Below are 23,497 nucleotides of genomic sequence, written 5' to 3'. Positions count from 1 at the left end.
AGTACATATATACATATTTTTCCATATTATTTACAAAACAAATCATGGATGTGCTACACTTATAAAAATATGCATGACATGTCATCTATAGAAATATGTACACAATGTGCAAAACGTATGTATGGCGTACATACAATGACAGGCTTGGCAGGGTAGAGGGTGTGGAGGGTGCGTGTGGGGTGTGGAGGCTGTGTGGAGAGTGCGTGTGGGGTGTGTGTGGGGTGTAGAGGCTGTGTGGAGTGTGTGTGTGGGGTGTGGAGGCTGTGTGTGTGTGGGGTGTGGAGGCTGTGTGTGGGGTGGAGAGTGAGGGGGTTGACAGGACAGGGTTGAGCATGACACAGTATGGTACAACAAGCACAGGCCCAATCAGTATTATCTGCTTGCATTTATCATTGATTATCATCCCTTGTCATATTATAAAAGCCAACATTCCTGTTGACAGCTTTCGACCACTGAGACAGTTGCTGACTGTATACAGGTTTGACACTCCGAATCAAAAGATTTTAGCAACTGTAAACCTTTACAGCATAAATATCCCCTTGTAGGTTGATACGTTTGGCCATACATTTCTGATAGGGATGGTAGATAATGGTTCTCTTTCTGTGTATATACAGAAACAAAACTGATGGTACACAAACAGTGGATATAGATAAAATGTTTCAACAGTTGATATTGACAGACATCTGTCTTTGGCAACAAATAAAAACACATTTCCTTGATAGGCCTAAACCAATTTGCAAATTTACAATTTGGTTACATTTGGTTCCTAACGGTCCCATTGATAGTGTGTGCAGTATTTGGCATTATCACCAGCATTCAGGTTAATATTAGTGGTTACTAAGAACGATGGTTCGAAACTACATTAAAAAGATCCATTGTACCCCGAAGTGCTGTAAAGCATGACCATATATTTTCTATATACTGTATTTATTAAAATAATACATGGATTGGAAACCTTAATATTAACTCATCTTCTGAAATGATTCCACAAGCAGAAGTGAAGGTATGTCACGGTCAGCATCATGTCACAGATCAACAACTTGGTAGCTAAAACAGAAACGACTCAATCCCTGTAACAGGTTCACACCCCTGTGGGTGTGGCATGTGGGTTTGGACCAGATAACAACACAAACCAAACAGGACCAGTAGACCTCAGCATGTAACATGTGCTTGTTTGGAATATGCCCACACGCAAATAAAGAATAAAGATGAGTCATATACATTGTAGCCCACTATAGACTGATTTGATACTCATGTGCGTTCAGGACAAACAAACACACACCTGAGAGACACACTCTCATACCACAGACACAGTCAACCATAGAGACAGAGAGAAAAGTGCAGAGATTTGACAAACAGCCAGAAAGGTTTCAGGACACAGGATGATAGTATAGTACATCTTCTCTCTGGAGGTCATGCAGCCACTTTAAAGCATGTCACAAACACTGCAACATTAAGTTAGCCTGAGCGTCAATCTTGTGCTACCGTGCCAACTCACTGTCATGTTTGGCTTTGCAATGAGAAATGGAGTTGGCAAGAGCACACAGACTGAAGACCAGGCTGGCATACAGCAGGTACAGCCACAAACACCTCATGTACCCGTGGGATACTATCTTTGTTCCTTGCCAATGCAAGTTGTCCTTCATAAGATAAAGCTGCCGTCATTATAAAGTCTTTCCCTTGGACATGAACTGAAGCGTCTAAGTAAACAGAGGAAACCAACAAGTGGATCGACATTGTTTCAATAAATTGTTAAATCTACCAAATGATTAACTGTGATTCACATGTCCTTGCTTGAGGTGGAAGAGGAGCCATGCCCCCCCCAGTGCATAGCTTACAGAGAGGGAGTCCACTCCTCTTCGTCCAATAGAAGCAAGTCTCTGCTTTCAACATCAGTTCAGTTCATTGCTTAAATAGTTTAATGGACAGTTGGACAGTTTTGTTCAGTGAAAAAAAAAAAAGTCTCATCCAAATACAAGAATGGTCAGAAAACCAAATATAGGTAGGTTGCAGTAAAAGACAAATGTAAAAGACAGCCTTGTTTTGCCAGTTACCTGCTCTGTCTCAGCTTGTGTCAAGTTGCGATAAACAAACCACACCATGTTCCTATAGTTCCTTACTCTATGGCACAGAAGCATGCTTCCACAGAGAAACGGCACAGCAGTAGCTGACACCCAGGACCTGCTGTACAGGGAAAGCTTTGTGCAAGCCAATAAAACTGCAGCACGGCTGAGTGAACATCCGACCCTGTTCTGGTTGGAGTAGCAGTCATTGGCCTGATGTTCATGTCGCTCTGAACATGCCGAACCCAGCAGTTACTGGCCAGTACCATGATATCACAGAAAAAAAAAATGTGTGTCCCTTGAAAAGCTTTCAAATGCACCAGAATGCTAACCTACCGACCAAGTCCATGTATGTATCCTCTCCCTCCCTGTCCTTCCTCTCCAAGTCCTTCTTCCTTAGTCCCAGTGCAGCTGCAGATCATGTGTATCCAGGAAGTCTGAAGGGATCCCCAGCGATGTGACCCCCCCCGACGTGCCAGGCGGCATGGTTAGGTCCAGCCACTCCATGTTGTCTAGGGCTGTGTCAGAAAGGCCCATGTTAAGGGAGGAGGGGGGTGACGTGGAGTCACAGAAGGACAGTTCTGAGGTGTCCATGGGGGAATATGGTTGATCTAGAAGCTGGCACTGCAGCTCCTCAATCAGACCCAGGGTGCGGGGGTCCATGGCTGGAGACGGATCGTTCAGGGTCCCCTCCAGGAAGGCCTCCAGCTGGTTGTCAGTGGCCAGACTCGGCAGGGGGTCAAGAGGGGGAGCCACGTGGATCTGGGGACTGGGTCTGGACAGGGCGCTGTTGATGGGCGCGGTCGTGACGCTGGCGGTGACAGGGACAGTCTTGTTACTGAGTGAAGGCAGTTCCTGTTGCTGGATGAATGGGGTGATCTCTGAGGAAAATACAAGATAGGGTTGTAAAGATAAGGCCACTCAAATGTAAACTCTAAAAGCACTCAAACCACTTTGCCATTGGAAATCAAATGCATTTCAAAAAGCCCTTTTTACAGCAGTTTTCAAAGTGTTGATATGAAACGTGCAAATAATCTCATGCCTATCCCATAAGTCATTACAAGGAGATCCAGGAGTGAAGGTTGCACTGAGAAGATCTCACCTCCACTCTGAATTAAAATGTCAAACAGGTCGTCCATCTGCTGGCTGGTTGCTGTGGAAACCTGAGAAAGAACCAAAAAGGTAAGAGGGTGGAAATAGGTGACCACGACAGTGTCTCTCTGGTCCCTGCTGGACTTAGGACAGAACACCTAACACGCTGCATTTAGTACCTGTGAAGGATTGTTGGCCTGAAGCAGGTTGCGGGTCTGTTTGACAGCATCCTCATAGCGGGGGGGTTCCCTAGTCTTCGGGGGCTGATTAACCTGGGATGAGGGGTGGAGGATGAAGGTGGACTGAGACGAAGACGGAGATGGGGACTGGAGGAAGAGCGAGAACATTTAATCTAAAAAACACAATCTACCTTGTCAGTGTAACAATGGTTCATTTCCCCTATGTGAAACAACATTACGGTAGGAGGTTGACAATGTGCAGTTTGGCTAGGGAAAGCAAACCTTGTTGACAGGGCCATTGGAGAGGGAGTGGTTAGGTGAAGACCCCCGGGGAGAGAGTCTGTTATCTGGGGAGTTGCTCAGGAAACACTGGGATGACATATTAGGTCTTGTCTGTTTATCCACCATTCCAGAACCGAGGACATTACACACTGTCCCAGTCTGTTGAAGAGTGATCTCAGTTACCCTAAATAAAAATGCTCTCACAAAAGACGGTCACTTCCTGTTTTACTTTCAGAGGTAATGATATTAACAATTGGGTTTTGTGCCATCAGAAAACAGGAAGTCCCTCATACACAAATGGAACCTTGTGGTTAAACTGAAAAGCAGCCAGAATGAGTTTTAAACAGGATATCGCGTTCAGCCTTTGGATAAAAGCTGTTTGTTTACCTGGAGACAGCGGCGCCATTGTTAATAAGCGTAGTATAGAATAAAGACGGTCTGTGTACAGTGTTTCACAGGGGTAAATATGAACATACACACAGAGTTTAAAGACCCACCCTAGTTTAAATACCACGCTCGCCCAATCATGATTAATCCAAAATATCTCAATAAAGAACTACCGCGGCTTGCAATCACATAATTCTACACGGGCCTTTACAGTGTCAGCTGTTTACACAATGAATCTATCAACACAAAGATAAGAGAGACAGGGAGTGGTCTGAATCTGACTCACCTGGAGAATTTGGTTAACATTATGATTGGCCTGCTGAGTTGAGACCTGCTGAGTCTCCATCTTGGTGGTTTGAAGCTGGGACAGCTGGGGAACAGAGGTCAGACAAGGGGCTTGATTTGATACCGTAGCCTGAAGGACTGGCAGGAGGATCTGGGTGGAACCGTCCCGGGCAGTGAGCAGAGTCTGGGTTCCAGGCTGGCCAATCACCTGGGACACTGTTCCATGGTGACTGATAAAGAACTGGGTCAAGCTAGAGCCCTGGGTCTGAAGCTGGGATTGATGTTGGTTGAAGCTGGAAGCCTGGGTCTGAAGCTGGGGTTGATGTTGGGTCAAGCTAGAGCCCTGGGTCTGAAGCTGGGGTTGATGTTGGGTCAAGCTGGAGGCCTGGGGCTGAAGCTGGGGCTGATGTTGGGTCAAGCTGGAGGCCTGGGGCTGAAGCTGGGGCTGATGTTGGTTGAAGCTGGAAGCCTGGGTCTGAAGCTGGGGTTGATGTTGGGTCAAGCTGGAGGCCTGGGGCTGAAGTTGGGGGTTGGATGGGGAGTTGCAAATCATGTCCTCTAGCTTAATCATGTTGGGCTGAGAGTGACTATGATGGACCTGGGTAGAGCTGGCGGAGCAGTTAGCGAGGACCCGGCCTTCCATTTTCACTGTGTTGGAGGTCGGGGTCATGGGGACAGGGTCTGAGAAGGGTCCCTGGAGAGGCTGGGACTTCTCCACTTCCAGCTGCATCTTCAGCTCCTCCACCAGTCGCTGCTCCTGTTCCAGCTTCCTCATCAACTCTTCGATCTGACGCTCCTTCTCATGGAGCCGCCGGTCCTTTTCTTCCGGGACATGACCAAGGACAACCCCCATGCCCGTTTCCCCACGTGCCTGCCCAGGGCTCACCCTCTGGGGGTCACAAAAGAGCTCTGACACCCCAGACACCCCACCCTCATCTCTGAAGGTGGAGACATCTGTGGGAATGGGGGACACTGGGGGCGATGAACCAACCCTCTCTGGTGTCATCTGGTGGGCTGGGAGGAGAATAGCAGGGGATGAGATGACCTCCATCGGGACAGAGGTGGGGAGGGTGTTTGGGTCGGGTGTCAAAGCTTGGGTAGGGGCAGGGGAGCTGGGGCTTTCCTGGTAGGGCTTCAGCCTCTCAATTAGATCGGTCTTGGTTCCTGAAACGGGGAGGCTTCGCAACTTCAGCTCCAGTTTCAGCTCAGCCACCTTCATGTCCTCCAGGTTCGGGGGCAGGTGGCCCGGCTTGCGGTTGGACAGGCTGCTGTTGGGGCGAACAGGGGTGGAAGGAGGGACAGGGGGCGGGGGCGGCAGGGCTAGCACTATAGAGGCGGGCAGGCTGCTCACACCACTGCTCTGCCCATCTGCCACAGGCCTGGAAGAAGCAGGGAGATGGTGAAGTAATTACAGGTGGAGGAAGGGGAGGAGTGAGAGATGGTGGTGATGGGAGGGGGAGGTTTGCGGAGGAGAGAGAGGGAGAAAGGAATGCATTAGCAATTTTAAGAGAGCTGAAAATCCTCCGGTGCCCTGCACCTTTGTACACAGTCAGTCAATGGAACAATAACGAGTTCCCTCAATACTGACAAACATAGTTCTAATGGGCCTTGGATCAACGACCACAAACAGGGAAGTTCTGGAAAAGGCCAAAGCAACTGGATATTCATATCCTTTCAGACAGTTTGTTATTGGAAACTAGCTAATGGTCTTTTGGGCCATTGGAAATAACAACTGTCGGGTTGCTTTTAAAGGTACGTTCCAGCTATAATAATGTTCTCTTGTAAACAGGTAGCCAAATCCGGTGTTTACATCATGTTTACCAAGTACATGGAAAACCTCCAGTGAAACCAGTTTTTCCCTTTAAGTCTCTGATTGAACAGGGAAAAAATTAGGAGGAAGTAGGATTCGCCCTTAATAGCTTTCAAATGAGTGTACAGTGTCTGGCTTTGATATGACAGGTAATGTCCTACTTTAAAGGAGCAGGGAGGATGGTGTGGTAGTTGTAGTGCTGCTGCTGTTGGCTGAGGATCTGGAGCTGGAGGAAGAGCTGCTGCTGGTGGAGTAATCGGGCGTAGGAGGAGTCCATGGGCACCTCAGCAGCCTCCTGTTTCTGGTCGGGGGGGACGTACTGGTGGTATTTTAACTTCTTGACCCGGGGCTTAGGCTCCTTGCCCTTCTTACCGCGACTCTTCTCCCCCGGCTGCTTGGGCTGGCTCTGCTGTGACGAGACAGGAGAAATGAGACGTACATTCTGGAATACTTAAATCTGGGAACAGTCTTACAATCAAATTTGATAAACAGAAAGAGATAAAACTAAATATTGATTGTTTCAATTTGATTTAATGCTAGTTCAAAGGCAGCTTGTGAGAAGTTGGATCTTTGGAAGGTATTTTCCCCTAAACAGTAGATAGAACCATGCTTACTTTCACTAGGGTGGGCCCAGGCTTTGAAGGAGCGACAGTGGTTATTGGCTGTGGTGTGGGCATGGAGCGACTGACTGGCAGGTCATTGGTGGAAAATGTTTTGAGAAAGTCTGCCGTTGCCTGGGAGACAACAGGGAAGGGCTGGAACATGAAAAGAACATATCCGTCAAAGGGCCTTAAACATTTCCATCAAAACAGGTAAACAATTACCAGTCCTTAAGGAGTACACAAAAAATGGGGTGTATGATACAGAAAATATTTTCTTATTACATTTAGGAAATTCAATAGGCTAAAGGATCCTTTCAAGTCCCCACCTGTAGGACAGTTTGGTGGTTGGTTATGGTGGGCAGTGGTGGTGGGCAGGGGGGCTCCGGGGGCCGTGTTTCGCCAGAAGACGGAGAGGGATCAGAGGCCTGGGACTCGTGGCTGGCCGGCTGCTCTGGAGACAGGGCATCCCCACTGTCCTCCTCACACCCATAGTCCATTGATTTGGGGTAGTTTACTGAGGGACCAACAGTCAGGATTAAATTCTGCAGTGAGGTGTTTTTTGTCTTTTGTCTGAAATTTAGATTGATGCCTTTTTCCTGTGTCCTTAATTTAGTCAATGTTAGACAGAACGTCAACAAAGGTCCACTTCAAAAAGAAAACAGGGGAACGAACAGGCTGACCAATCGGGTTCCAGCCATCCGTCTAATCGTATTCATTAACAATACCGACCCTGAATCAGCACTGAGATTCACAGGGCTCAAGATTCCCGATCTCTCCATGCCAAGCCTTACCGATGATGGCCTCCTTGACACTGGGTTCTACAGGCAGAATGTTCTTCTCCACCAGCTCCATGGGTCCAGGGCGCTGGGCCAGCTTCTCTTTCAGGTCGTCAGCCAGCCTGGCCCTCTTCAGCCTCATCTGGGTGGCCTGTAGAGAGGGTTCCGCCCCAGTCTCCTTGAGGATGTGCATTCTGACCAGTTCAGATCTCTCTGGTCGGCTGCGGATCTTGTGTTTCAAAAAATTCTCTGTCTGGAAAAGGGCAAAGGGCACCGTCAATTTATGTTAATGAAAGAAACTAAATACAGCATACCGAATTGATTGGTGAGGCAGAACTCTCACCCTGGCTCTCTCCAGGCTGCGGATCTGCTCGTGGAATGCCGCTGGACTCTTGAGAGCTGCACGGACAGAAAAACACATTGACATCTTGATCAAACCAAACACCTACCTCTATTATGGCGGAACCAGGAGACAGAGCTCCATACTCACGTGGCATAATGCCTTGGTCAACCAGCTGCTCGCGAGTGCGTCTCTGCTGTAGCCTTAGCTGTAGGACTGTTGGATAGAGAGAGGGAGAGTTTAGCTGGGGAGAGGAAGTAGACTTCTGTGAACCCAACCAGAGACGGCATGCATCTGAGGGTCTGATGTCATCATGACTGGCTGAAGTATGAGACATTGCCAGACTGCTATGAAAACAGACAGAAACACGACGACACACCAGGGGAGTTGGTCCTCCCACGGCCGCTACTCACTTCCTTCCCTGTCAGTGGGGTACTAACATAACACTGACCAATGAGGCGCGGCCCCTTCAAACCAATCAATTCATTCATTAACAAGAACACTAGGTGGTTTAGCAGGAAGCCCTTGTCTGGATTCCTTAAAACAGTGTCTTAAACTATTTAATTAAGGACTGGTCAAACCCGGCACTTAAGAGAATTTGTCAATAATTCAAATATTACAAGCATTAGAAAATTGTACAGGAAACAAAATCAGTGGGAATTGCAGTTTTATTTGAAATGACTAAACAGGTGAAAAACTGTGTACTTGACTTGAATTTGCGTTGATTACCATAATGGACCATGTTGATTACCATAATAGAACTTGTTGATTACTATAATAGCTCTGCATTCCCTTCCTGGTAAAATAACAACAACATTATTATCGCAATCAGGAAAGCAAAATTATTACCCAGACAAAAGTGGTCTACTCTGTGAATGCAGAACATTCATTGTACCATTTTCAGAGGCTGAACATTGCATTATGGGTATGAGTAGCCTGTAACCTCAGTCATTCTGGGCAAAGCGGACACACAGACCAACACCTCATCTGACCCTGATAAACCCCCTCCTATCCACTGGCTGATTCACTAATCTCACACAATGCGCCACAAAACAAAAAGCAAACTGGAATAAAGTTAAGGCAGAATTAGCCTCGTCCTGAAACCAGAAGCCTGTGGAAATCTGGGGTAAAATGAAATAAATAGTGGATGGTTGATACCTTGCAAAATGCAAACCAATTAGATGCCTTTCATGGGTGGAGTTCCAACAGTGATAGCTACATTAGTATATGAGGTGCAACAGAGCAGATGCTGGGAAACTGCTGAAGTATGCAGATTGTGAACAGACCATAGTCCCAACAAAACAGATTATATATTCATATCTGCAATGTTGCAAAGTAATATAGGGATCAACTCTTAAAATGTGTCCTACCTGGAGTGAAAACAGTGAGGAACTTAACACAGCACCACCAAACGTGGGGGACGGTTCTTAAAATATAATACCCAAAACAAATCGGCTGCAATTTCTCCAGACAAGACAAGCGGAGCGACAACATGGTTCTAGAAACATAGTGGTGCGGTCCATTCGGGACGGAAACCAACACTACCCCAAACACGCCAACATTAAGCCCCAACTGCTAGAACCACAAACATGAAAAAGTAATAAAGAGGGTGCTGAGAGAGCATCACCTGATCTGAAACTGTCCCTGCAGACAGAGGGGGTCTCCACATCCAAATAAGCCATTGTTAATAAGCAACCGGTCTCTATTCTCCAGGTCTGCCTTGATATTCTCTTAAAGAACTACTCTACCCCTCCTCTCACTTGCTCTCTCCCAAATTCTTCTTGTAGGCAATTTAGAGACTGCCTCTCCCTCTTAAACTCTTTGCCTCTATGCACACGCTCTCTCTGTCTATTTCTGTTTGTATCAAACCTTCAGTCAATGGACTGTTCTTCAGTAGCAACCAGTAAGAGACAAGAGGCTGGACAGGAGAGTGGATCAGATTGTTAACTCTTGTTGTACCCACCCAACAGCATATTTTGATTATAACAAATATTATAAAGACTCAAGCAGTGTGAGTGGAATGCCTGTTTGGTTAAGAGTATCTACATTGTGGTAATCATACTGACCCCTGAGAAATGACCAGACCGAATGGTGGTAATCAGTGCAATCTATCACATCTACACAGGGTTGGGCAAAAATATTATGCTTGGATTTACAAATTTACACACACACACACACACACACACACACACACACACACACACACACACACACACACACACACACACACACACACACACACACACACACACACACACACACACACACACACACACACACACACACACACACACACACACACACACACACACACACACACACACACACACACACACACACACACACACACGTTTGACTGGTACTATATATAGTACCAGTCCAATGTTTCAACCTACTCATTCAAGGGTATTTCTTTTATTTTTACCATTTTCCACATTGTGAAGATATAGTGTGAAGATATAAGTGAAGATATCAAAACTACAAAATAACAATGATGGAATCATGTAATAACCAAAGAAAGTGTTGAAACAAATCAAAATATATTTCATATTGTAGATTCTTCAAAGGGGACACCCTTTGCCTTGATGACACACTTGGCATTATCGCAATCATCATGAGATACATTGCTTGTACCTCATTCCAGGTGACAACCAACCTTCATGAGGTAGTTACCTGGAATGCTTTTTCGACAGTCTGAAAGGAGTTCCCACATCTGAGCTTAGTTGGCAGCTTTACCTTCCATTTCTTTTCAGCTGCATCGTGTGTTACATTCTCTGGTGTGCCTTCCAGGAAATCTCTGGGATGTTGTCCTCGCGCCAGTAATTTTAATGATTAAACCAAACTAATAGCTGAGCCTCCAATCTGGATGGGGAGAGTTGGGGAGTGTTTCTTGACGTCAGCCATCACCTCAACGTTTTTCTCTTGAGTTCAAGGTTAATTTTCACCAGGCCACTAGTTGGTTAGCGGCTTCATGGTATATGATCTCATCGCTGTCAGTGTTGAAATCAACCAAACGGGTGTCCACCACAAACTTCAATAGCCTGACAGATGCATTGTGGGAGGTACAGTCGTTGGTGTAATGCAGACAAGGAGGGGGACACTGAATGTGCTAACCCATCTTTACGTGTTGTAGCTGCTTGTCAAGCGATTCACTGACAGTTGGAGCTAGAATCTTATAGTTGAATACATCTTTGGTATGCCGAGGTGTGGGAGGATGTAGTGGAGGCCCATGTTCCTAGAGTTGTCCACAGACCTGTTTAGGCAAACACTTGTGGGTAAAGGGAGGCTTCAGTAATCGACATGGGACAAGACTGGGCACTCAAATGTTTTCATGATGACAGGGTAGTAGTTCAGACTGGACATTTTAATGTTTGGGGAGGGGGGGGGGGGGCAACAATGGAATATTTTGAAACACACACCTAAAATATTACACTGACATCTGTGTAGTGTCAGTCAGGGCTTGGGACCGTAATATTTAATGAAGAACAATCACAGTTGTGAACAAAGATACTGTAAACATTACAATGACAGATTTACGTGTGTTTCAAGTTCCAGGCTTTGAGTTTGAAGACATTTCAAAACATACCACTGCTAAAGTGACCAGCCAGTCAACCACACAGATCACAGCGGAGCACCACATAATAATCTATCATTATGTATGAGGAACTAACTTCCTGTGTAGGGCAATCTATATATTAATAAAATGCTTAGACAATATAAGCGATCATTTGGATCTGGAAAAAGGAATGGCTTTTTAAACCCCTGCTCAACCCAGTAATGATGTGTTCATTCTTCAGAGACATAGCAGACTTAAAGCACTGCCAGAGCAGCAACTGGCTAAGTAAGTAATGGTTAGCCTGCAAGCTAGAAAGCTAATACTTTCTAATGACTGACTATTACCCTCTTTTTTTTATTTTGGTGTCTGGCATTTTACGCTTTATTAGAAAGTGGTCAAAGGTCGGGGAGAGATTTGTTTTTAATAGTTTTTCTAGAAGAGCAACAGGCCGTACCCAAACCTAAACCCTCAGACCCACCTAGGCATAAAAGAGTCAAAACTTGACAAAAAAATTATAATGTTGACCCAATTTGTGCGTGTTTGTGCTTCTCCTTCCACCTACCGTTCTTGCGCTCATTCAGTGGAGGAAGGTTGTTGCTGGGCTGTAAGGACAGCTCTTCCAGCTCATGGGTAACCGCCTCACTCTGGGGACTGGGCACCAGTAGACCCAGCAGACCACCATCCCCCTCTGTACCCAGCAGCCCCTGGGGTTCCATCTCCACCGAGGGACTGTCAAGGGTCTCCGTGGCAACCAGCATGGGCTGATGTCACAGTGAACTCTGCATGGAAAACAAAATATATAAGTTTACACCAAAAGACGACGAACCAAAAACCAAATGCCTACAACATTTCAAACAACAGTATTTAGTGAAGAATGGTACACTATGCAACTGCGTTTGACTCTATCAACACCACACAATGGAAAGGTGTCAAAAGATTGAGAACTTTAGATGCGGAATCATGGTTTCAGACAGTTAAATGTGTAAATCCATGGCACACAACACTGTAAAATGGGCCAATAAATCAGCACTATCTATATTTTTGTTCCTGAAAAATTGCATGAATGAAAAATACATTTTAACCATTATTTATAATAAGAAATAAACTCAGTCACTAGGTTGAATGCATCCTTGGTCAAAAAGTGAATTGCTGCCTTATGACAATCATATGATAAGAGGTTTGAATAGTGGTAATCAAAAGGCTTTGGGGGAAGCAAAAATATTGGTCACCATAGTTTCTAATAACCTCATAACCAGAGTACTTGGATGTATGGCTCAGAGTCCCACATCAACTCCCCTCAGCCTCTCAAACCACATCCATCTAGAGCCAAGTGGCCAAGTCCTGACATGTGGGCATTGGCAAGCCACCATGCAGCGTCCACACTTTCTCTTCTCTGTACTTCAGAACAGCACCAACATGCCAACCAAGGTATCAACTTAAAAGACTGGTAACATTTCATGGCTGGCAAGAATATCTAGATACAGCAGGGTGCATGGACAAACAGATTAACAATAATCTCGCCCAAAAAAATATCTGCCCATAAGAGTTTTTTTTGTGAAACTCAAGCCAAGTTTTTACTTTACATAGAAACAGAAACATGGCTTCATAAATTGACTGTGTTCATTCCTTTGCTGCAGCTCATTTATTTAAATAACCAAATATGTCATTGGCAGAACCTGTTCTGTTGCATAGTAGTAAACAATAGCCTACTACCTCACATGGTACGGATTATACAGGGAGACACCACTTAACATACACTGTTGCTAAGAGACCCAGCAGTCTCCCCCACACAAACAAATACAAGAACATGAACAGACACAGAAGACACAAGCACTGCTGACCTAAAAGACAACCTTTTTCCTCTTCAGAGGCTGCATTAATCATTTTGGATGATGCAGGCCAACTCTGAAGAGTAGCATCACAACAAGCCGTTATTAACTGATCTACACTCACCTAAAGGATTATTAGGGACACCATACTAATACTGTGTTTGACCCCCTTTCGCCTTCAGAACTGCCTTAATTCTACGTGGCATTGATTCAACAAGGTGCTGAAAGCATTCTTTAGAAATGTTGGCCCATATTGATAGGATAGCATCTTGCAGTTGATGGAGATTTGTGGGATGCACATCCAGCGCAACGAAGCTCCCGTTCCACCACATCCCAAAGATGCTCTATTGGGTTGAGATCTGGTGACTGTGGGGGCCATTTCATTACAGTGAACTCATTGTCATGTTCAAGAAACCAATTTGAAATGATTCGAGTTTTGTGACATGGTGCATTATCCTGCTGGAAGTAGCCATCAGAGGATGGGTACATGGTGGTCATAAAGGGATGGACATGGTCAGAAACAATGCTCAGGTAGGCCGTGGCATTTAAACGATGCCCAATTGGCACTAAGGGGCCTAAAGTGTGCCAAGAAAACATCCCCCACATCATTACACCACCACCAGCAGCCTGTACAGTGGTAACAAGGCATGATGGATCCAATTTTGGTGAGCTCGTGCAAATTGTAGCCTCTTTTTCCTGTTTGTAGTGGAGTTGAGTGGTACCCGGTGGGGTCTTCTGCTGTTGTAGCCCATCCGCCTCAAGGTTGTGCGTGTTGTGGCTTCACAAATGCTTTGCTGCATACCTCGATTGTAACGAGTGGTTATTTCAGTCAAAGTTGCTCTTCTATCAGCTTGAATCAGTCGGCTCATTCTCCTCTGACCTCTAGCATCAACAAGGCATTTTCACCCACAGGACTGCCGCATACTGGATGTTTTTCCCTTTTCACACCATTCTTTGTAAACCCTAGAAATGGTTGTGTGTGAAAATCCCAGTAACTGAGCAGATTGTGAAATACTCAGACCGGCCCGTCTGGCACCAACAACCATGCCACGCTCAAAATTGCTTAAATCACCTTTCTTTCCCATTCTGACATTCAGTTTGGAGTTCAGGAGATTGTCTTGACCAGAACCACACCCCTAAATGCATTGAAGCAACTGACATGTGATTGGTTGATTAGATAATTGCATTAATGAGAAATTGAACAGTGTTCCTAATAATCCTTTAGGTGAGTGTACACCTAATGCATTGGTTTGGATGACAGATCATATTGTGCTGACCGAAGCATATTCATAAGTAGGTCTAAAACCTCCCCTTATGTTTCAAAAGTCCAAAGCAGCAATTTAGTTCTGTCAGCACTCTCCTTCTACAGTGAGAGAAAAAAAGTATTTGATCCCCTGCTGATTTTGTATGTTCGCCCACTGACAAAGAAATTATCAGTCTATAATTTTAATGGTAGGTTTATTTGAACAGTGAGAGACAGAATAACAACAGAAAAATCCAGAAAAACGCATATCGAAAATGTTATACATTTATTTGCATTGAAATTAGTGAAATAAGTATTTGATCCCCTCTCAATCAGAAAGATTTCTGGCTCACAGAAGCAATCAATCAGATTCCATACTCTCCACCATGGACAAGATCAAAGAGCTGTCCAAGGATATCAGGGACAAGATTGTAGACCTACACAAGGCCAGAATAGGCTACAAAATCATCGCCAAGCAGCTTGGTGTGAAGGTGACAACAATTGGTGTGATTATTCGCAAATGGAAGAAACACAAAAGAACTGTCAACCTCCCTCGGTCTGGGGCTCCATGCAAGATCTCACCTCGTGGAGTTGCAATGATCATTAGAAGGAATGAGAAATCAGCCCAGAACTACACTGGAGGATCTTGTTAATGATCTCAAGGCAGCTGGGACCATAGTCACCAAGAAAACAATTGGTAACACATTACGCTGTGAAGGACTGAAATCCTGCAGCGCCCCAAGGTCCCTCTGCTCAAGAAATCACATGTACAGGCCCGTCTGAAGCTTGCCAATGAACATCTGAATGATAAAGAGGAAAACTGGGTGAAAGTGTTGTGGTCAGATGAGACCAAAATTGAGATCTTTGGCATCAACTCAACTCGCCGGGTTTGGAGGAGGAGGAATGCTGCCTATGATCCCAAGAACACCATCCCCACCGTCAAACATGGAGGTGGAAACATTATGTTTTGGGGAATTTTTCTGCTAAGGGGACAGGTCAACTTCACCGCATCAAAGGGACGATGGACGGGGCCATGTACCGTCAAATCTTGGGTGAGAACCTCCTTCCTTCATCCAGGGCATTGGGTTGTGGATGGGTATTCCAACATGACAATGACCCAAAACACACGGCCAAGGCAACAAAAGAAGTGGCTCAAGAAGAAGCACAATAAGGTCCTGGAGTGGCCTCTCTTCCATCGGCATGAATAAGATCTTCTCTCCTCACATGAACAACGACAGAAAGGGCAAACAACATTTCCTGATTGCAAAAATTCTACACAGTTCACAAACTTTCTGGTCACTTAAGCAAGCAGTGAAGAGTGAAGAGAATCACTAAGCCAGCTACATGTACTTATCACATCAAAACATTGTTTTTACAGCATTTGTAAGCTTGTCAACAGAGGTGAATGTAGAGGAGGGGAAAGGTTTGAATGCATTGTTGCTGTAATTCATCCTACTTCAAAAGGTTAGGAGAAAATTAGGGATATTGCCTTTAAAACATTATTCATATTAAATGTTACTAGAGGCTGACTGAACAAAGGGTATATCAATTAAGTCTGTCCGATAGAGGATTGGTTTAAGGGGGTGTGAGACTTTGCCTGATGACACGACTCTTCAGATGCACCATAGTTCGGTGTATTTTTTAGTCTGAGACTTTTCCCATTGCAACAATGTCCGTGACGTCAGAATTAGGGGTGTTGTACAAAAACAAATTCACAAGAGATCAGATAATTTATATCCAGATAATCAAAGCAAATTACATTCTAAAAATATAACTTTATTCTGATATTTTCTGGCCAAACCCATCAGACAAAACTCTTTTTGGGACCAATCCAAGAAAACCCATAGGTCTCTGGCACTACGATTTGACAGTTTTTGCAGTGTCCTTAGTGAGGGTGTTCAGATCCAGACACCCTGCAGAGAGGACACTACCGTCTGTGAGTTTAGGTCGCCAGGCAACTGGAGACAGACTGTGATAATAAGTTGGCCTTGGGGAGAGTGCAATGTATTAAATGTTGCAGAGTCAGGTGAACATACACTCACCTAAAGGATTATTAGGAACACCATACTAATACTGTGTTTGACCCCTTTTCGCCTTCAGAACTGCCTTAATTCTACGTGGCATTGATTCAACAAGGTGCTGAAAGCATTCTTCAGAAATGTTGGCCCATATTGATAGGATAGCATCTTGCAGTTGATGGAGATTAGTGGGATGCACATCCAGGGCACGAAGCTCCCGTTCCACCACATCCCAAAGATGCTCTATTGGGTTGAGATCTGGTGACTGTGGGGGCCATTTCAGTACAGTGAACTCATTGTCATGTCAAAGAAACCAATTTGAAATGATTCAAGCTTTGTGACATGGTGCATTATCCTGCTGGAAGTAGCCATCAGAGGATGGGTACATGGTGGTCATAAAGGGATGGACATGGTCAGAAACAATGCTCAGGTAGGTCGTGGCATTTCAACGATGCCAAATTGGCACTAAGGGGCCAAAAGTGTGCCGAGAAAACATCCCCCACACCATTACACCACCACCACCAGCCTGCACAGTGGTAACAAGCCATAATGGATCCATGTTCTCATTCTGTTTACGCCAAATTCTGACTCTACCATCTGAATGTCTCAACAGAAATCGAGACTCATCAGACCAGGCAACATTCTTCCAGTCTTCAACTGTCCAATTTTGGTGAGCTTGTGCAAATTGTAGCCTCTTTTTCCTATTTGTAGTGGAGATGAGTGGTACCCGGCGGGGTCTTCTGCTGTTGTAGCCCATCCGCCTCAAGGTTGTGCGTGTTGTGGCTTCACAAATCTGCATACCTCGATTGTAACGAGTGGTTATTTCAGCTAAAGTTGCTCTTCTATCAGCTTGAATCAGTCGGCCCATTCTCCTCTGACCTCTAGCATCAACAAGGCATTTTCGCTGACAGGACTGCCTCATACTGGAGGTTTTTCCCTTTTCACACCATTCTTTGTAAACCCTAGAAATGGTTGTGCGTGAAAATCCCAGTAACTGAGCAGATTGTGAAATACTCAGACCGGCCCGTCTGGCACCAACAACCATGCCACGCTCAAAATTGCTTAAATCACCTTTCTTTCCCATTCTGACATTCAGTTTGGAGTTCAGGAGATTGTCTTGACCAGAACCACACCCCTAAATGCATTGAAGCAACTGACATGTGATTGGTTGATTAGATAATTGCATTAATGAGAAATTGAACAGTGTTCCTAATAATCCTTTAGGTGAATGTATGTTCTATGAGTATTTTATCACTAGATTCTATCTGATTCTAAACTTTTCAATGTTGTGCCATACATGCAGACTGAGTGCAGCCCACAGCGCGTGTCTGGCCAATTCTTCAATTCCAAAACTCATCCATTTTGAAAACAAAGACACCTAAGACAATGAGACAGACATTCTAGATTCATGTTTTGGACCTTAATGTAATCTTCCTACATTGAACAAAAATATAACGTATAAAAAATAAGGTTCCATAATTCCTGAGCTGAAATAAAATCCTTGAAATGTTCCACATGCACAAAAAATTTGTTATATACAGTTTGGCTAAAGGCACGTACTGAAATAATAGGAGTCTGGATATATACAAATTATCCAATAAATGTCAGTCACAATGTCGATTTTTTAAAATTTATGTCAATATTCTCTCATCAAGTCATTCATTACCTTCTGTGGAAGAAGAGGAGTTCCAGAGACCTTCTGTTGGAGCCCTGCTGCACAACACATGGAGACAGACCTGTGAAGACACAATGAACATATGAAATCACATTCCGCAACAGCTGATCAGAACAAAAAAGCATAGATTTTAAATCGGAACACGTCCATCCACACATGCCTGTGAGATAAGTACATCGGCACTGTGGGCTAGAATTCGGACAGAGGTGAAGAGACTGACGACGGGGCTGGGACTGCAGTGGGAAGTGACAGTTGCCATGGCAACAGCAGGTCGCAGTCTGTGTGGCAATGGGATGAATGGATTTTCCCAGAGGTGAGGGGGGAAAAAAGACAAAGGCAGGACACGCTCTCAGACATAAGGGGCTCTTCACTGAAGGGCAAACTTTGACAGCAGAGCAGCACTAACCAAACAAAACACGCTCTGCAGCGAAATAACAATTCAGATTTGCTGTATATTTTTCAAAAAGTATTTTGGATTACTTTTCAAAATATCTTTAAAAACACTATATTTAAACAGTTTCTGCCACTGATCAATGCAAAAAAAATATCCATAATGTCAAGGTGAAAAAGAATATCTGCAAACTGGTCTAAATTAATTACAAATACAAAAAAGAAAATAATTGACTGGATAGGTATTCCTCCCCTTCACATAGTTAGTTGAACGTAGTCCAACTGTGTGCAGTTAAGGTGTTTCGCATGACATCAGGTAAATACACCTGTCTCATGGAGACCCCACATTCGCATGACATCAGGTAAATACACCTGTCTCATGGAGACCCCACATTCGCATGACATCAGGTAAATACACCTGTCTCATGGAGATCCCACATTCGCATGACATCAGGTAAATACACCTGTCTCATGGAGATCCCACATTTGGTTGGAAAAATTCCTAACAAAAACAACATTGTGAGGACGAAGGAACATTCAAAGAAATGCCAAAACATGGTCCTTAATAAGAACCTATCCAAATTTCAGAGGCATTGAATATCCCCCGGACCCCAGTACTGTCCTTTATTAGGTAGTGGAGAGTATATGGCACAACTGTGAATCTGTGTAGAACAGGCATCCCACATAAACTGTGTATCCTGGTGAGAAGGGCACTATTCAAGGAGGCCACCAAGAGGACTACTGTCACTGAGCTTGGGAGACGCTGTTCATACTGCATTTGGTTTCATTTAACTTATTTCACACAGTAGCTTGATAAATTGTCTTTCAAAGTAGCTTCCCCAACACTGACATGAACACCGCCGGTTGCTCCCCCGGAACACAACGTGGTAACTAACCACATCAACCACTGGAGATGAGGTTCAACAGGTTCCTTTATAGTTCAACAAGGAGACGTACCTGGCCTGACGCGACTGTGTGGTAAATATCAACATTACCTCCGACCAAGCTGGAGAATCAAAGTCTAGGTCCAGATGGCCACACAGAGTCTGTGTGTGGCTCAGTGTTGTACTCTGTTCTGCTATGGCCACTAGCAACAAGTACCATGTGTTCATCAAAGGGAAAGTCAAACGAGGTACAAGGTGGGGCCCCAGCTTTGCAGAACGGTAAATGCCAGGGGCGATTATAGTCCTGGTGCACACGTCATTGTGTTTGGTGTCTACAATTCAGCTATATATCACCACAGGCTTGTGTTTTCCTGCGACTGAAGGTCGTTGGGGGCAAACTCTACTAGAGACTGTGTGGTGTGCATGACAATGAATGAGGGCATGCAGACAGACCGGGTAATATCCCAGTGTGTGTATGACAAAGTTAATTATTCTCAAGTGATAATGGAAAACTATGATATTTCAAGGTTATTGTTTGTGTTCAGCCAATTCTTTTAGTTAAAATGGCAAACCCTGTTTAATGTATAAATGTTTCTATTTTTTGGGTTCAGCCTGTGAAACAAACCTCAAACATTTGATTTTGCATGCAGTAAGCTGTAAGGCAGTAAGCTCCCACGATAAGCCAAAGGTCAAAAATCATCCAAGCACTAGACACTATTTCGCACAGTCAGTCCTCTTAAATCATGTTGTCACACCTCCCTTGGAGTTCTGGAGAATGTCCTATTCCCAAAACTGTTCAATGGACCACAGATTGTTAAAGATCACAGACTTCCCTTAACCTACGAGGCAAACACAATTATCAAAATACTCATAATATTGCATAACAGCAATATCTACACTGTAAGAAAACAAACCATATTGCCCCTAATACTAAAGAAACGAATTCGCAGACCACCACAGCACAGAACCTGATCAGCAAAAAGAGGAGCTCCTAAGTCAGGAAGTAACTTCAGGTAAATACAACTGCGGATAAACAGTTACATTAAAGTGGCTCATATTCTACCCAGGGAGATCTTCTTGGCATAAAATCCTGTAACCACACAGCTGCCAGGCAGGTTAAATAAAATTGCTGATGGTGATTTCACCATTCTGGACAATACTGCTTCTCGCTCCCGAATTCAGCTATTTTCACTTGGCTTTTCCAAGACTGAAATAGCCCACCAGGTTGGTCCGACAAAAATGACTGCTTTCTCCAGAGATAAGGCTGGTGCCAGTGGATGTTATTGTGGCTCATGTCACAGAGTTCACTACAGTAGCGTGTCTGCTGGGTATGGCTCCACCCCTCCAGCCAGATGGCCAGACTGCCTATTTCCTGACAGTGAACTGCACATACCACCACCACCCCCCCCCACCTGGAGAACACATGGCACCAGGATGCACTATGGGAAGGAGGCAAGCCGGTGGAGGCAGTGTGATGCTTTGGGCAATGTTCTGCTGGGAAACCTTGGGTCCTGCCATTCATGTGGATGTTACTTTGACACGTACCTGAGCATTGCTGGAGACCATGTGCACCCTTTCATGGCAACGGTATACCCAGATGGCATTGGCCTCTTTCAGTAGGATAATGCGCCCTGCCCCATAGCAAAAATGGTTCAGGAATGGTTTAAGGAACACAACAACAAGTTCAAGGCGTTGACTTGGTGCCAGCAAACCTTGAGAGGTCTAGTTGAGTCAATGCCTCTTTTGATGGCAAAAGGGGGACCTACACAATATTAGGCAAGTGGTCATAATGTTATGGCTGATCGGTGTATACTGTAATATTATGACTGTTCTCAGAGATGGCCAGAGATGTGTCATTGTTTAAAGATGACCCAATCGTTGATCCTTCGTGCAAATCACTAACTCAGCAATGTAATATGTCAAAATGGTGCACTAGTGGTGTACTCAACATCAGTTATATTCAAACTGCTGAGCCAGTCAATCAAAAATAGCAGTTTCTCTCACTCACTAATAACGTTCTGTTCTGTAAAATTTAGTCAATCAATTGCTACAAACGGGAACCTTGCTGCTTGCCATTTATCAGTAAAAAGTATTTTTATGATTGCAGTTCACCTAATCTATAGCTATACCCTGATCGATATTACACCATAAATCATAACTGCAATATCTGTTAAAAAAATTTGTGTGATATATATATATATACACACACACACATTTGTCCATATCTAGTGACAGAATCCAGGGTCCTTTTTTTGTGTATTGTAGTACCCCTTCCCTCTCAGGCTTACTTTCATCTCTACCTTCTTTGATCTATTAGTCTTCTCTTCTTTGGCTGCCTCTGAGTTTTTAGTCTGGCTAGATATTCCAAGGACTTATCTCAAGGGGCTAGCTCGATTATCTCCTCAACTAGGCTCTTTTGAGAATCTGAGAGTCTTTATGACTTACATTCTTGTCTCTAATGTACAGCCACTTGCTATAAGAAAGTCCCACCAAGTCAGAGTAAACTTAAATAAACGTCTTTGGCATGTGCTTTACATGCAGACTAGTCTGCTTATACTGTCCTTATTTGGAAGATAATCTCAGAGAAAATTTCCTTACAGCATTGCTACCTAGGGCATATAAATCTGACTTTGAAGTGTGCAGGTTGGTATAGTCTGTTTTTTAAAAACATTGGCTTTACATAACAAATCCAGGGGAAACGGTTTAGCTACATATTCTGCAATATAAAATATTCTGCATTTTTTGAGTGACATATGGTCAGGCTGATTATCCATGGAGTAACCATGGTAACTGTAAGATGTTTAAGCAACCCCTTGGATATTGTCATTCGCACTCATTTATGACTATGCCTTCAGTTGACCTTATTGAATTGCCTCAAAGTAGATCGTCATTCACAGTGCACACCATAGATAATAGAACTGCTTTATATCTATGGTGCATTCATACATTACAAAATGACAGCCCTAACATCATTGCTGGTAATTAAGCAAATAGGCAACAATAGGAAACGTTATCTGTAGATACTGTTCATTAAGAGGACTCGCTCGGTCAAGTTACTTAACGTTCATTTAGCGTACACGTTGATTGTCTCTGAGACATATTGGTAATTATTGGAGATACTAGCTAGTTAGCTTAGCAAACATCACAGTGCAATTGTACATAATCTGAGGTTGTTTGACAGGCAAAACAGCTTAGACAACAGACCACACAAGGGGAATGGAAAAGAAAAGGGAAAAGAGAAAATGTGTCATCAAGGAAATTCAGGAGTAGCTGTCAGTCATCACTAGCTCACTGTCTCCTGCACTGAATGCATCAACATCCTCACCTCAGCCCATACATCTAACGTTAATTAGCTAGCTAGCTAGCTAGTTCTAGTACCTAGCTAGCACATTAATAACAAGACAGCCCTGCCCAGTTTCGAGATCTTACCCAATTCTCTCGCCTGGCCGTATGAAAAACTTTGTCTCTCCGTTCACCGATAAACTGTAATTGATGTCGAGTTTAATATCTTCGGTGTTTTTGTGGAGATCGAAGTTTCATGACGGGAATAAAATGGCTCCTGCTGATTTGTTCGGATACATTTGGTAACGTAATCCGAAGCTCAGCGTTGCTTGGATCAAGTACACACGGGGTGGCGCGCTTGAGTCATTAGACAGCAAATTAACTATAAAACAAAGAAAAACACTCTTCTGAGTGACTTCTAGACCCCTTAAAAACACCTATTTATGTAACACAATGGAGTGGCCTACTCCAAGACAATCTTCCCCCTTTTCATTTCACAACTGAATCCCCCTATTCATTTCATACCGATTTAGTCAATTATTTAGTTCAGTTCTGTGAGAGGGGCCCAAAAAGGTTCACACACAGACCAGTTGGTGTCAGTCCTGAAACACAGACAGAGCAAACCTACTATTGGACTAAAAAAAAGTGTTATTGTTTTTTTGTCCACAAAGCCAGTCCATAGACCTGGATGACATGCACACAGGCCGTTTTTTATACTTGTGAGAACAGATCATTATTTTCTATTGTCCCTGTCCCCTAACCCTTAAGCATAACCTAAATAAGCTAATATGCTTTCTAAACGTA

General features: G+C 44.2%; 1 protein-coding gene across 4 annotated transcripts; it reads right to left on the bottom strand.

Annotated features, from left to right (window-relative positions):
- Nucleotides 1–1,949: 1,949 nt before the first annotated feature.
- On the bottom strand, nt 1,950–23,161 carry mrtfba (myocardin related transcription factor Ba). Of its 4 annotated transcripts, none has more exons than XM_020046912.3 (14): nt 22,841–23,161; nt 18,129–18,198; nt 11,935–12,151; nt 7,967–8,032; nt 7,820–7,875; nt 7,492–7,729; nt 7,027–7,214; nt 6,713–6,853; nt 6,260–6,507; nt 4,290–5,667; nt 3,617–3,775; nt 3,335–3,427; nt 3,166–3,226; nt 1,950–2,944 (listed from the first exon to the last, which is right to left on the bottom strand). In XM_020046912.3, exons 3-14 carry the CDS (start codon nt 12,128–12,130, stop codon nt 2,460–2,462), a joined length of 3,309 nt encoding a protein of 1,102 aa, XP_019902471.2. In that variant the 5' UTR covers nt 12,131–12,151; nt 18,129–18,198; nt 22,841–23,161; the 3' UTR covers nt 1,950–2,459. The 4 variants fall into 4 exon arrangements, with proteins under 4 accessions (XP_019902471.2, XP_010903623.2, XP_010903615.2 ...); XM_010905321.5 differs by having other exon boundaries at nt 3,335–3,481; nt 6,260–6,504; nt 22,841–23,160; XM_010905313.5 differs by having other exon boundaries at nt 3,335–3,481; nt 22,841–23,159.
- Nucleotides 23,162–23,497: the final 336 nt, after the last annotated feature.

The sequence above is a fragment of the Esox lucius genome, chromosome 5 (genome assembly GCF_011004845.1).
Source record: "Esox lucius isolate fEsoLuc1 chromosome 5, fEsoLuc1.pri, whole genome shotgun sequence".
NCBI classification, from domain to species: Eukaryota; Metazoa; Chordata; class Actinopteri; order Esociformes; family Esocidae; genus Esox; species Esox lucius.
Note: the sequence above shows the minus strand (reverse complement) of the source record. Positions and strands in the feature narration are given on the sequence as shown.

Bases quoted from the DNA above. Each gene is read 5' to 3' on its own strand.
- mrtfba (XM_010905313.5), bottom strand. From the start codon at position 12,130: ATGCTGGTTGCCACGGAGACCCTTGACAGTCCCTCGGTGGAGATGGAA. The intron at 7,730-7,819 runs GTGAGAGTTCTG...GCCCTTTTCCAG, and splicing joins GCAGCCTGGAGAGAGCCAGG to ACAGAGAATTTTTTGAAACA. The intron at 6,854-7,026 runs GTGGGGACTTGA...TTCATGTTCCAG, and splicing joins ACCACCAAACTGTCCTACAG to CCCTTCCCTGTTGTCTCCCA.